The sequence below is a fragment of the Lepus europaeus genome, chromosome 18 (assembly GCF_033115175.1).
Source record: "Lepus europaeus isolate LE1 chromosome 18, mLepTim1.pri, whole genome shotgun sequence".
NCBI classification, from domain to species: domain Eukaryota; kingdom Metazoa; phylum Chordata; class Mammalia; order Lagomorpha; family Leporidae; genus Lepus; species Lepus europaeus.
Window position 1 is genome coordinate 70,114,250 of NC_084844.1, and position 13,580 is coordinate 70,127,829.

The 13,580-nt window shown below is 43.1% G+C and overlaps 1 protein-coding gene across 13 annotated transcripts in view; it reads right to left on the bottom strand.

Moving 5' to 3' along the window:
* Window positions 1–13,580, bottom strand: part of LOC133777341 (zinc finger protein 717-like) — a 100,060-nt gene that overhangs the window by 36,896 nt on the left and 49,584 nt on the right. For 9 of the 13 annotated variants that reach the window (XR_009868534.1, XR_009868536.1, XR_009868531.1 and 6 more), the window contains 3 exons: window positions 10,657–10,776; window positions 6,478–6,665; window positions 3,864–6,356 (listed from right to left, as the gene is read on the bottom strand). Coding sequence is in view for 2 of the 13 variants with exons in the window: in XM_062216871.1 (XP_062072855.1) it covers window positions 6,478–6,665 (188 nt within the window). In the remaining 11 variants the exon portion in view is untranslated. Of the gene's footprint in view, window positions 1–3,863; window positions 6,357–6,477; window positions 6,666–10,656; window positions 10,777–13,580 lie in introns of those variants that run through there. The other 4 variants (XR_009868533.1, XR_009868535.1, XM_062216872.1 and 1 more) reach the window with 2 other exon arrangements.

Below are 13,580 nucleotides of genomic sequence, written 5' to 3' on the forward strand. Positions count from 1 at the left end.
TATACAAAATATGAATTCATAGAAATGTGAATCTCATCCATCCCGGGTGTTGTCTTCTAAAACAGAATTGAAAATTCCCAAACAATACCACCAACGCTCAAGATAGCCTTCTAACAGGTCACAATATTCACTCATTTGTTTTCTTAACTGTGTGTCTCACACCAAGTAGGATAGAAGAGCAAGGAACACTGGACTTTTCACCTGCTGTCATGGCTGACTAAGTCAGCACCTAGACATGTGCTTGGCACAAAGTCCATAACTGTTACAAAAACAAAAAGTGAGTGAAATTTGAGAACCATGGAGCTTGAATCTAGAGATGAATTGCACTAAAATAGGGGAGGGGAACAGTGGCTTGGAACAGGGAAGGAAGATGAAAGTGAGGGCCGAATTCCATGTGGCCTTGTCTTGCTGGATACCTGTCCTGCTCCAAGCTCATGGGTATGGAAGTGGTTTGAAGGTTCATGTGGAAATGCTGCAGACTGCCTCTTTTTCTGGAAATGGGCTGTCTGGAGCTGTTGTTCTGCCCACTTTACCTACAGTCCAATAAGTTGTAAAGATATACATTGAATTATACACTTAGTGGATAAATACCCTGTCGCAGTTTTCCTTGCTCTTGAAAGTGTTCATGGAGACTGACGCTTGAATGATTTCAGGTATTTCCCCTAATGGGACTGGGCTTCATTCAGCCTAAAATAGAACTGCGCAAGAGGTTGCAGCCTGGGAGACCAGGCAATTCCAGGCTTTACTCCTTCTCTCAGTCAGCTCAGCAAAATGCCACAGACTGCGTGGGTTAACCAATAGCAATTTATTTCTCACAGTTCTAGATGCTGGGAACACGAAGATCCCAGAATCATTTATCTTTATCTATAGAGATAAGTGTGGTTCCTGGTGAGGAACCTGGCTTGCCAACAAAAAACCTTCTTGGTATGGCCTCTGCATTACAAAATAAAGCCCTGGATATCCTCAAAAATATTTCTTAGTGAGGGGTTGGGGGGAATGCATGTCCTTCATTCCCAAGGCCACGAGTGCTCAGGATCGGGAACTCATTAAACCGCAGGCAACTCCTACAGACCCTGACTCCAAACTCAGTCACACTGGGCTTCCACAGATGAATTTTTGAGGAAGGTGGGGGAGATAATTCAATCCATACCAGGTCTGGTTTCTTCCTAGTGCACTATCTTTTTCATATACCCTTTAAAAATATTCTTGATCGTCTTTTAAAAAATGTATACATCTCTTATACGATCCACATTTTAATCACTTGCTACGCTCGGCTTAGCTCATTTATTTCATTTGCCTTAACAGCTCCTCTAGGCCCTGAGGATATATTTTTTTCCAAACCACAATTTAGAACACAGAACATTGTGAGTATGGATGTTTATATCGAAGAACAGGGCAAAATTCCAGAGATTGGGATCATCTTGGAAAATCTGGAAATACCAAAATGATGAGGATAAATAATCTAACTCTCTATATTTGTGCAGCAAGGGGCAAGGATACCTTTAGTTCAGTTTATGGTTTGATATCACTCATACCCATCAAAAATTTTCTCTGTTCAATTAGACTTTGCAATGATGGGGGAGCCTATTGGTACTGAGCTGCAGTAAATACAAAGTTGAAAATAGACATAGCCCTCCACAACAGAATTCTGCATGTTCACTTTGGTCACGGCTCAAAGCAAGAAATTTTACCTTTGGATCTTGTACTCTGAGATGAAATTTCTCTTCTGTCCTAGCCTATCCTATCCTTTGCCATTCCATTGTTTGTTATAATACCCATTATGACCTACAAAGCTGATTTCCACACTATAAATTAGTTGTGACCTCCAGTTTGAAAGCGACAGTTCTAATGGACCAAGTCCAGTGAGCTTCAGTTTGCTTTCTGTTACTATTTAGGTTAAAGTGAAGGTGGTTTTCCTATTTGTTTTTGTTCTGTAAATAGTTATAGATAGTATCTATGGAAAATAATTTCCTTAGAAATGTATCTGCTGAAGCTTCTCTAGCCACAGAGCAGAGATGTTCAGAACTGGAAGGAGCCACAGTGGTTAGATCACAATGCATTTCTCACGGGCATCCCTGTTTGAGTTCTTGGTGTTTGGGCATGGTGTCCCTGAATAAAAATGAGTAAAAATTGCTTTCCTTGTCTGTAAAACTCATCTCAGCATAACTGGTCTCCACTTGTTCTCCCTTTCAAGACTCACTGTATGATTTACATTTTATTTTGTTATGTTTTTAGTTTCCAGGCCATTTTTCCAAGTTATAGTACCAGTTGATTTGGTGATTGTAGCTTGAGGTCACCAAGAGGCTTAGTATGGAGAAGGAAGGGCTATCCATGATTTTATTACACACTCAAATTGCTATATGATGACAGAAGAGTTTCAAAAGGGCCAGAGAGCCCAATGGAGTGGAGGGAACTGCACCAGGAAAGGTGGGGTTGAAACTGCCAAGAGGGGAAGATCGATCATGTACTGCCATCTATTGCTAGTGCTATGAAACAGCAGTGTTTAAGCTCTGGCAGCTTTTCAATCTCACTCCTGGGTTTTAAAAAATACATTGTGATTTAATGCTATAACTAGTACTCCAACAGTATTTTTCACTTTGTGTTGCTATGTGGGGGCAAACTGTTGAAATCTTTACTTAATATATACTAAACTGATCTTCTGTATATAAATAGAATTGAAAATGAATCTTGATGTGAATGGAAGGAGAGAGGGAGCGGGAAAGGGGAGGGTTGTGGGTGGGAGGGAAGTTATGGGGGGGGAAGCCATTGTAATCCATAAGCTGTACTTTGGAAATTTATATTCATTAAAATAAAAGTTTAAAAAAAAGTATGATTTTTGAGGGAACTAAAGTTCACTTCACCTGTCCTCCAAAACTGTTCCCCAAGCAGCCTTGCAGCCCAGTGAAGGATTCCATGGATGGGAATGACCTATCTCTACCCCTAGTGGAGTTGTCTGTAAAGTAGACCACAGTTAGGGGGAATTCCCACACCTTTCATTATTGTCCAACCCGATGCACTTCCCCTTTAGGATGGTCTGGGAGAAGGAGAAACTGTCTGCCCACCAGAGAGATTCCAAAGAATATGCTGTTCTCATCTTTCAGCTCTCTTCCATTCCTTCCCTGGCCTCTGGGATTACCACGTGTCACGTGAGAATGGTAGCTTTGAAAGGGAACTACACAGTGCCCTCCCCTTTGAAGCTTGTTAAATCTAAATGTAACTCCAATGTGAACAGTCCTCTGGGTTTGTTTATTACTCAAGGAAACTGAGCATCAAGGACACAGTACTTCCATTTTTAAAGGATCCTTGTTCATTTTCTTGATGAGTACATATTTATGCTGAAAAAGTGATCATTTTTACAGATCACAACTAAATGTGGTTTAATCGTGTACATCATTGTGTAATTACAAGCTTTATTTATTAATTTATAAGGTATTATAATAGTGGAATGAACAACCGTAGTTCTATGCTGCATTCACACACACACACACAAACACACACACACGATCTTCATAAAGTTCATGGAAATGTGTTGAATTGCAAGTTTATTGCACCCAAAATGACCTCATATAATTCCATTTTTCATAAATTTCAGAAGTTCCTTGTATATATAATATTATTATAATATATATTATATTAATTATATTAATATTATATATTAATTATATAATAATTATATTATTAATAATAATATTATATATTATAATATTATAATGATAATAATATTATGATGAATAATATATTATAATATTATTAATTATTAATATATAATATTATTAATTAATTATTAATTTATATTATATAATATATTATATTATAATATTATATATAATATTATTATATAATATATTATATATGTACATACATCTTGAGGAAGCTAATACAGTCAACCCTTGGTATCTTTGGAGTATGGTTGCAGGACCCCTTGCAGCTTCTAAGATCTAGGATGCTTAAGTCCCTCATATGAAATGGTTGGTATTTGCTTATAACCTACACATGTCCTCCTGCAAACCTTAAGTTACTTCTAGATTACTTACAAACCCTGAAAATACACACATGATCTCTAAATGGTTGTTTTAGATGCATTGTTTAGGAAGCAAAGGCAAGAAAAAGCCTGTTCCCAGGGCAATATAATGGCAGGGCTTTTTGATCCAGATATTTTCTATCTACAGGTGATTGAATTTGAAAATGTGGAACCTGCAGATATGGGAATCTGACTGCACTGTGGTTGCCCTTTGACCTCCTGCCTGAGAAAAAGTCTCCTTTCTCCTGTGCTTCCCTTACTCCAGCTCCTTAGCTGACCCTGTTCTCTCCACAATGCTTTTTGGATAGATCGGAAGGGAGAGGCTGGCTTCTCTCTCCACTAACTACTTTGACAGCTAACCCTTGAGGCTGCCATTAGCACCCCTCTATCTCAAGTCCAAGTCCTGGGTGGGTTTATAATGTGAGTACAGTATTGTTCTACTACAGACTCTTGAAACCCTTACCCATGGCATGACCATGTCTTTGTATCTACTTGGAATTCTCCTTGTTAACTTTAGAAATAGTTTTGGTGGATGATAATGCTAGGCATGGAAAGCTTTATAAAAGTTGTTAGATTACAAAATAATCATTGGCAGAAAATCCTGGGAAAGTCCTGCCCTAGTGGGAAAATTACTGGGTTGTGTATGGTATTACAAGCCTCACTAATCCAAGCAGCAGTTGATAGCAAATGGGAAACTAGCAAAACAAAATTTGTCATGAAATATTACCTAAAATGTGGGCTTACGGAGAGCTTGAAACAGAGCTTGACTTTCCACATTAGACCCAGAGCAAAAGGAGCTCAAAGAGAGTCAGACTCCTGCAGAAGTCAACTCCTACAAGACTCTCATTTGGCAAAGGTAAAACAGAGGGCAAAGAGCTTGGCTCAAGGGCCATAAGGAGCCTGGATTCAAACTCAGCTCTTCTAGTTCTCTGTTCTGATGTGTTATGGATTTTCAGCAATCCATTGCAAAATGAGACAAATATGGTCAATTTAGGCAGTTGTTTGTTTCTTAATTGTGAATCAATTAAATTCAAAGCACTATCCTTTATCCTCCAAGATTCATGCACTATCAGCCCTTCTAACTTTTTATTTTTTTTATTGTTTTGGCGATAAAATATTGTCTCTATTAGGAAATTAAAACTCCCAATGGCTTTGGAATTTTGGGGGTTTCTAAGTACCCTTATTTTGGCAATCCTAAAATAATTCACGACTGCTGCCACTTTAAAAAATAAACAAAACATCTGGGAACCACTGCAATAGAATGTCTGTTCCCAAAAGACATCCGTGGTTTTCCTGTTCCTAGAGAGTAAGGCAGAGTGCACCAGCCTGGAGAGTGAAGGAACCGGAGACTCATATATGAACAATATCCAGAGACAATGGCTGCCCCACGTTTCTCACCTGGCTGCTCTGATCCTTCCTCTTCCCTAATCTTCTCTCCCTCATCTCTCAGAACTTCCTGGAGGTTTCCAGAGCCATTTGTACATGACTCTTCATAGGGGGCCTTGTTTGATCACCAAAGTGGCCATGACTGGTCTGAGCCAAGACTCCCGGGTATATTTGGTGAGAGTGGGGAGTGATGGGAGTGATGCACTCTGAGCCATCCATGGTTTTTCCTGGCTGTGGCTTACTCTAGAATGCAAGAAGTATTAATGTGTTAGTTATTAAATTTTCTTTTTAAAAGCTTTTTATGTATTTATTTGATAGGCAGAGAGAGAGGCGTGCATGCACACACACACACACAGCTCCCATCTGCTGGTTCATCCTCAAATGCCCACTACAACTGAATCTGGGCAAGGAGCTGGGAATATGGGTGGCAGGCACCCAACAACTTGAGCCATCACTGCTGCCTCCCAGGGTCTGCACGAGTAGGATGCTGGAGCCACGTATGGAACCCAGGGGCTCTGGTGTGGGATGTAGGCATCTTAACTTGTGTCTCAGTTGCCACAGTAAACTCATGCCTCCTCCCATACTCGTAAGCTTTCCACCTGAGGAAAGAATGCTATGGTCCAAGGAAAGACTCACAGATACTATAGGAGTGAGACTGAAACTGCTCTTTCTTTGTCCCACGGTTAGCCTCAAGCTCACTCTTGCTGCTGACAATAAGAGGGTGAAGTGATTCTAAAAGTTTTGCCAGGTTGAGTGTGCACCAGTGTCCTGATACACCAGTTCCACCAGACCCATCTGATTCCACATTTATGTTCTGAGTCTTCTGTGAAGGAGTGAGCCTGCAGCCCTGCCATGGTCATCTGCAGTACTCGGGGGCTCATATACCATGAGCCTGTGAGTGTCCTCCAAACCACAAGGCCTCAGCAGTTCCAATCCAGCCAGTCCTTCCCTAGAAGGAAGTTTATGTAGGGTTTTGAAGAAGGAAGGGGACAGTGAGATGTCTCAGAGATCTGAGATATCAAAAGAAAGGGAAATCAAAAACAGGGAACAAAAGTGCTGTCCACATTTACCTACATCCTCTTCTTCCTGTTGAATTTCTGTTTGATCAATTCCTGGACTCTCAGTTGTGTCAGAGGCCCATGTTTCTTCATCAGGAGATACTGTTCGAGTAATGTTACAGCTGGCCAAGGGCGAGGCTGGCTTTCGGTGGTCTCAGATGAGGTCACCTGCAGATACTTGCAACTCCAGGAAGTGGTAGCTGCAGAGAGGAGAGAAAGGGAGAAACAGTTCTTAACCTGCTTTGCAAGAGGCCAGTTTGGGAGCTCTCCACGTACGTTCTTGTGTAACCTTCCCCACAATCCCCTGGGGTGGGTTTGATTATCCTCAGTTCACAGAGAAGGTAACTTGTCCCAGCTCACAGGCTTCAAGAGGACAGAACTGGCCCTGTTTCCCCCAGGAGCAACCCAGGATTTGAATCCAGATCCTCCTGCCTTCCAGGCCTTCTAATGCCATTGTAAAACAGGGAAGAAGGGGAGTGTGGTCCCTGAGCACAGAGGGAGTCTACAGGGCAGAGGCCAGGAAACATTCCGAGAACAGTCAGCTTCACCACACAAGGTCATGTTAACTGGCAGCTCCTGGGCTTCCCATGCCCTTTGTCAACTAGACAGCTGTGCTAGCGGGTAGACACACTTTTGATATAGGAAAGGGAGGAATCTATATTCCATAAAAAACTAAAAAATTAGATTTCAAATTGTGATTCTTTTTCCATTCTTGGCATACAGAAGATTTTTTTGGTGAGCCTGTCTTTTTAGCAGTTTCTGCAGTTAGGAAATATTTGACAGCCATCAAGATGCAGGTTAGGATGACTGCATGCCACATCACAGTGTCTCAGTTGGGTCCTGGCTCCAGTTCCTGATTCCAACTTCATGCCGATGCAGATGATGGGAGTGAGCAGTGATGGCTGAAGTAGTGAGGCCCTGTCCCCGACGTAGGAGACCTGGACTGAGTTCCCCACTCTGGGCTTCAATCCCTGGGTTAGCAATTTTAAGCTACTGGGGAAGGAACCAGCAGATAGGAGCTTGCTCTCTCTCTCTCTCTCTCTCTCTCTCTCTCTGTCTCTCAGCCTCTCAAATAGGTACTTTTTAAAAAACGTTCATGGAAAAATGGGATTTAAAGATAAACTTATTGTTTTTAAAAAACAGGGTAAAATTGTGTGTCATCTTTTTTTTTTGACACACAGAGAGAGACAGAGAGAAAGGTCTTCCTTTTCAATTGGTTGACCCCCCCCCCCCAAATGGCCGCTATGGCCGGCACGCTGCAGGGATCCGAACCCAGGAGCCTGGTGCTTCCTCCTGGTTTCCCATGCAGGTGCAGGGCCCAAGCACTTGGGCCATCCTCCACTGCCTTCCTGGGCCACAGCAGAGAGCTGGACTGGAAAAGGAGCAACAGGGACAGAATCCAGCACCCTGACCAGGACTAGACTCTGGAGTGCTGGTGCCGCAAGTCGAGGATTAGCCTAGTGAACCATGGCACCAGCCGTGACATCTTTATTATAGAATTACTGCTTGGTTGATTCCTTCTTTCCTTTCAGATCATAAATATTAACTGATGTCAGGTATACCATGTGTGTGAAGACAGAAAAAGAAGTGTTTCTAACAAGCCAGAATACATGTTGGGATCCAACAAGTGGACTTTGGACAGCTCAGGAAATCCATTGGTTTCTGCCTGGGAGCTGAAGTCTGTTTACATTCCAGTGGAATTCCTGGGAAAGTCCAGAGCTCTCTGTGCTTTGAAAACAATGACTTATGGAGCTAAACTCCAACTGCCACAACCTGAGAAGAGGAGAGGCCTGAGAGGCAGGATGGGGCCAGGCCAGCATCCCTCCCAGCCTTGGCCTCTTTGTTACCTGAGCTGAAACAAAAACCAGTTTGCAGGCCAGAGGACTCCTGCTTGCTGAGTGGAGGCTGGGCCTGGGAAGTTGCTGCTACATCTCTTGTCATCAGTAGCATTATGCATGGATTTTCAGAGGCACAGCCACTCCCTGAGCAGGGTGGCTTCTCCTAAGGTGTGGGCACCTCTCCCTTCATGAGGCAGCTGTGAAGCCAGCTGGACTGAGTCCCTCCTTTGGAGGTGAGGAAACTGAGGGCCTGGCAGTTCAATCAACATCTTGAGGTCCCACTTTAGGTTAGGGCTGAGGAAAGGAGGCAAACTTCATTTATCTACTTGACACATATTGCTCGAGCTTCACGTGATGTGCAAGGTGTCACTCAAAAATCACAACGAAGAAGATGGCTCTTGGACAAACTGAATTTATTGTGAGATGGAAAGGGTTCATGGGTCTTTGAGATGTAAGCATTAACAGGAAATACATGTTTTCAACATGGAAAAAAAATACTCACAAGAACAATAAAATAAATGCCTGAGGGCCACAGTTGAACTTCATTGGGTTTTAAACAATGGGAATATGGTGAGCAGATGCTCCAGGTTTACTTTTATAAAAGAAAAACAAACCCAGTGCTGATTAGCGCATTCATTCATTTATCCCCCCTTCATCCCTGAGTGCCCACCCGCCATGTGACAACTTCACATGCTATGAACTGCAACTTGTTCCCTGGAAGTCACGTGGGGGAATCAGATGAATGCTAATGCTAACAGTAAAATACAGGATCTACACATAGCAGAGGGAACCCTAAAAGGAACTGCTCTCTTGCCAGAGAGGGGGGCAGCTGGGTAGGTAGCCAGGGAGGTTGACAAGGGAGTCCTGGAAGAAACTCCATAGACAGGGAAGGTGGGCAGTGCAGTTCAGCAGAAGCTGCAGCCTGCTTGAAGGCCTGGGTACTGGGAGAAGAGTGTTAGGAGGAGAGGCAGGGGGAGAACAGGGCCATGGGAGGAGCAGGAATTCAATCCTGCTGGCAAGAAGGATCCTCTGACAAGTTAAGGAAGGTAAATAATGCAATCAGATTGTGTCTTAGAAAATGAGCTGTGATAGCACAGAGGTTGAACACGAGGGAGGAGACCAGGAGGGAATGAAAATTGGAGACACTTTGGCCTAGGAGACTGGCATCCTAACAGGAATGGAATTTAAATTCAAAAATAAAATGGGTGCTGATGTTTTGGGTTACTCTATAGACCATCACATTTGGGTTTACAAGTTTAAAGGCTTACTTTTGTATCCATCAACAAATCAGAGTCTACATCTTGCTTTCTTGGAATGGTGACCTTATTACAGAATTAGAGTCCAGTGACCAAACAAAATCTTTGAAGGATTAGATTAATCATTGAGTTCAGTGGTTTTTTAAAATTTTTTTCCAATTTTTAAAATTTATTTGAGAGAGGGGACACTTCTATTAACTGCCTCACCCTCCAAATACAACTACCAAACCTGAGCCAGACCCTATCCAAGGACCAGGAACACAATCCAGGTCTCCCACATGGGTGGCAGGGACCCAACTACTTAATTCTCCTAGGGTGTCTGCCTTAGCTGGAGCTGGAATCAGGAGCTAGAGCCAGGTATCAAACCCAGGTATTTACATATGAGAGGACATAGGTGTCTTGATCAGAGTATTAACTGATAGGATAACTGTCTGCTCCCAGTTTTTATTTAAACTGGTGAAGTGAAATTGATTAGGAGGCTGGCGCCGTGGCTCAATAGGCTAATCCTCCACCTTGCAGCGCCGGCACATCGGGTTCTAGTCCCGGTCAGGGCACCGGATCCTGTCCCGGTTGCCCCTCTTCCAGGTCAGCTCTCTGCTGTGGCCAGGGAGTGCAGTGGAGGATGGCCCAAGTGCTTGGGCCCTGCACCCACATGGGAGACCAGGAGAAGCACCTGGCTCCTGCCTTCAGATCAGCGTGGTAAGCCAGCTGCAGCACACCAGCCGTGGAGGCCATTGGAGGATGAACCAACGGCAAAGGAAGACCTTTCTCTCTCTCTCACTGTCCACTCTGCCTGTCAAAAAAAAAGAAAAAGAAAAAAAAAGAAATTGATTAGGGCACTTCCCTTTCCTCTGAAGCACTCTCAAACACACTCTGACTGCCTTGCTTTACAATATGCCCAATCTTCTCTGTATCCTCAGCCACAAATGGTTCTACTTTTCCAGCCTCTCAGCCTACCCATCCCACCATCTCCCTGAACCTCTCTATCAACTCTCTGAGCACAAAGAACATGTCTTCTCTGGGAGGGAAAAATGGCATTGGCAAAGAATGTTTGGTGGGCAGGCATATTACCAGACGTTCATCACTAGAAGAAATACCTGATAAAAACTACTTAGGAAAGAAAGTTTATTTCAGCTGATGGTTTTGGGTGTTCACAGGCCAAGATCAGGTAGTCTTGTTGGTTTGGTGTCTGATGAGGGCAGCAGATGGTGGAACACCTGAAGAGGAAAGATCATATGGTAAATCAGGAAGCAGGGAGGCAGGAAGCATGCTCATTTATGTTTACGTGGTCACTCTATATAAAGCCAAAATGATCCCATCACTCCAGCAACCAAATCCAATCTAATCACTTCTAAAGTCTCCACCATCCAAGATCAATATTGGATTAAGTTTCAATCCTTAGTCCATTAACTATTAATGTTAATCCACTAACAATTAAAGGTCCACATGGGCCTTTGGGGGCATCCAAACTAATAATGATGTCATAGAATAAGGCAAAAGGAGAGGACTAGAATTATTCCCATGGTTGCACTAAGAGTTGCCCTAAAAGCTATACCAAAGGTACTCTCCCCTCCCTCCATTTTGGGGTAGTGGTCCAATTTCTCCTTAGGGCCCCCATAAATTGAACAGCCAACACTAACTCTTCCTGGTCTGATGACTCAGGCGTGAGGAGCCCAAAGTGGCCAGATAGTGACTTTAATTTCCAGTAAATGGAATCACTGTTGTCTCTCCTGGTGGCAGAATTCCTTCTTTTGGAACTAAGACCTCTAGGCAAGCAGAGCATAAAATCACAGGACTAGGAGGAAAAATTGTGTCATCAAATCAGTAACAGTGATAATGAAGCATGCCACTCCATTTTCCATTGATAGATTCCCAAACCCATGAATTCTAGCTGAGAGAACCAGCATCCTACGGTGGGTGTTAATTTAGAGTCTATCCTGGCTTTGGGAGAACCTCACCCCAGCCCTGCAAGGTGTTGCCCTCTACCTAGCATTGTAACTGAGTCATCAAAATTGTGTCCTATCTTTTTATCATTTGTTTCTTAAGAATGGTGGTGAACGTGGTAAGATCATTGAATTCCATGGCCATGAATCCATTGCTGTACTTATTTAGCTGTAAAGTGAGTTCCTTCGGAGTCAGAAGCAGTGTTGCCTGGAATACCACAATGATGGGTGAGGCCTTCGGTTGGTCCATGTATGCAGTTTTGGTGGAAGCCTTGTATGCAGGGAGGACAAATTGATATCCAGAATATCTCTTCTGGTAAGGTAAAAAAAAAATCTGCCTCTCCTGTGATAGGACCTGTTCAATGTGATCGATCTGTCCTCAGGTAGGTGGCTGATCAGCCTGGGGAATGGTGTCACATGGAGCTAAGTGCTACTCTCTGCTGTTGGCAGATTTAGAGCACTATGGTGGTGGCCATAGCCAGATCAGTCAATGATACCCTTCTCATTTTAGTTTTCCAGTGGGTGTGGTAGCAGCTGCCACTGTAAGGTCTGACCTGAGAGGAGCTGTCACAGAACTTTCCAAGAATACTGGGATTCCTTCCACAAATTTATTTCTCAAAGTACTGAAGAAAATGGGTAGGCATTGGGCCTATTGAATAAGCTGACAGGATAATTGCATTTCATATTGGAGTACCTAAGTTTGGGTCTTGGTTCCACATCCAGTTCCTGATTCCAGTTACTAGCTAATGCCAACACCAGGAGGCAGGTGATGTCTCAAGTAACTGGGTGCCTACCTTATTCATGGGAGACCCGTATTGAGTTTCAAGCTCCTGGCTTTGCTAGGCCAAGCTGCAACTGATGCAGGCATTTGGGGGAGTTAATCAGCTGCTGGCAGCTCTCTGTCCATTTCTATTCACCCTTCTCTCAAATAAAACAAAATAAGTAAAAAAATAGGACTTTAAAAAATATTAATGAATCATGTGTCTTCTTGGTCTTTCCATTTTAAATGACAAATCCAAATTAACATTCCAGTCTCCCCAAGTCTTCAAATCTCTTACCTACCTCAAACCAATGGAGAGTGGATATTTCCAATTCACTTGCAGTTGGCAATTTTTTTGATCCATGCTTCAGCCAACCAACCAACCAACCAAACTTTTTTAACTCCCCAAGCTTCTACATTAGATGTGGAATCTCCACTTAGTGGGAACAGAGCAATATATTCATTCAGCCTCCCTCACTCAATTTTACATTTCTCCCACCATTACTCCACACCCTTAATATCCATTCCCACAGCATGCTCCCCAGGATTCTGCTTTTACAAATTAGAAAATTCAAATAAATCTTTTCAAATGTAATATGCTTCCTTTGGGTCATACTTTGTAACTCATCTTTTTTTAAAGATTTATTTATTTATTTGAAAGGCAAAGTTACAGAGAGGCAAAGGCAGAGAGAGATAGATCTTCCATCTGCTGGTTCATTCCCCAAATGGCCACAACAGCCAGAACTAAGCTGTTCTGAATCCAGGAGCCAGGAACTTCTTCTGGGTCTCCCATGCAGGTGCAGGGGCCCAAGCACTTGGGCCATCTTTTAATATTCTCCCAGACCATTACCAGAGAGCTGGATCAGAAGTGGAGCATCTGGACCTTGAGCTGGCACCCATATGGGAGGCTGGCACTGCAGGCGGCAGCTTTACTTGCTATGCCACAGTGCCGGCCCCTGTGACTCATCTTTAGAAGTCTGCTGGGACTTGGTTGTAAATCTAGAAGGTGTAACGAGGATGTATTCTCCCAAAGAATCAACAATGTCTTGTGTGGGAACTACCCCATGGCAACTATTTCCTCAGGCAATTAAAGGTTAATCCCTTCACAAGGGGTTGGAAAAGCCAATATTACTGTAGATTGGGAGGCTGTAGCCACCAGGTGGGGAGAATCTTCTTTTTATGGGGCTGGGAAGGCTACTTAACTAGGGGTAGGGAGACTTCTTTCACTGGCAATGACAACTTATCAGAAGTTGGGTTTCAATGTCCACAGCCTCATAAAGGTGTCTCCACACACTCCCATCCCAACATACAGGATACA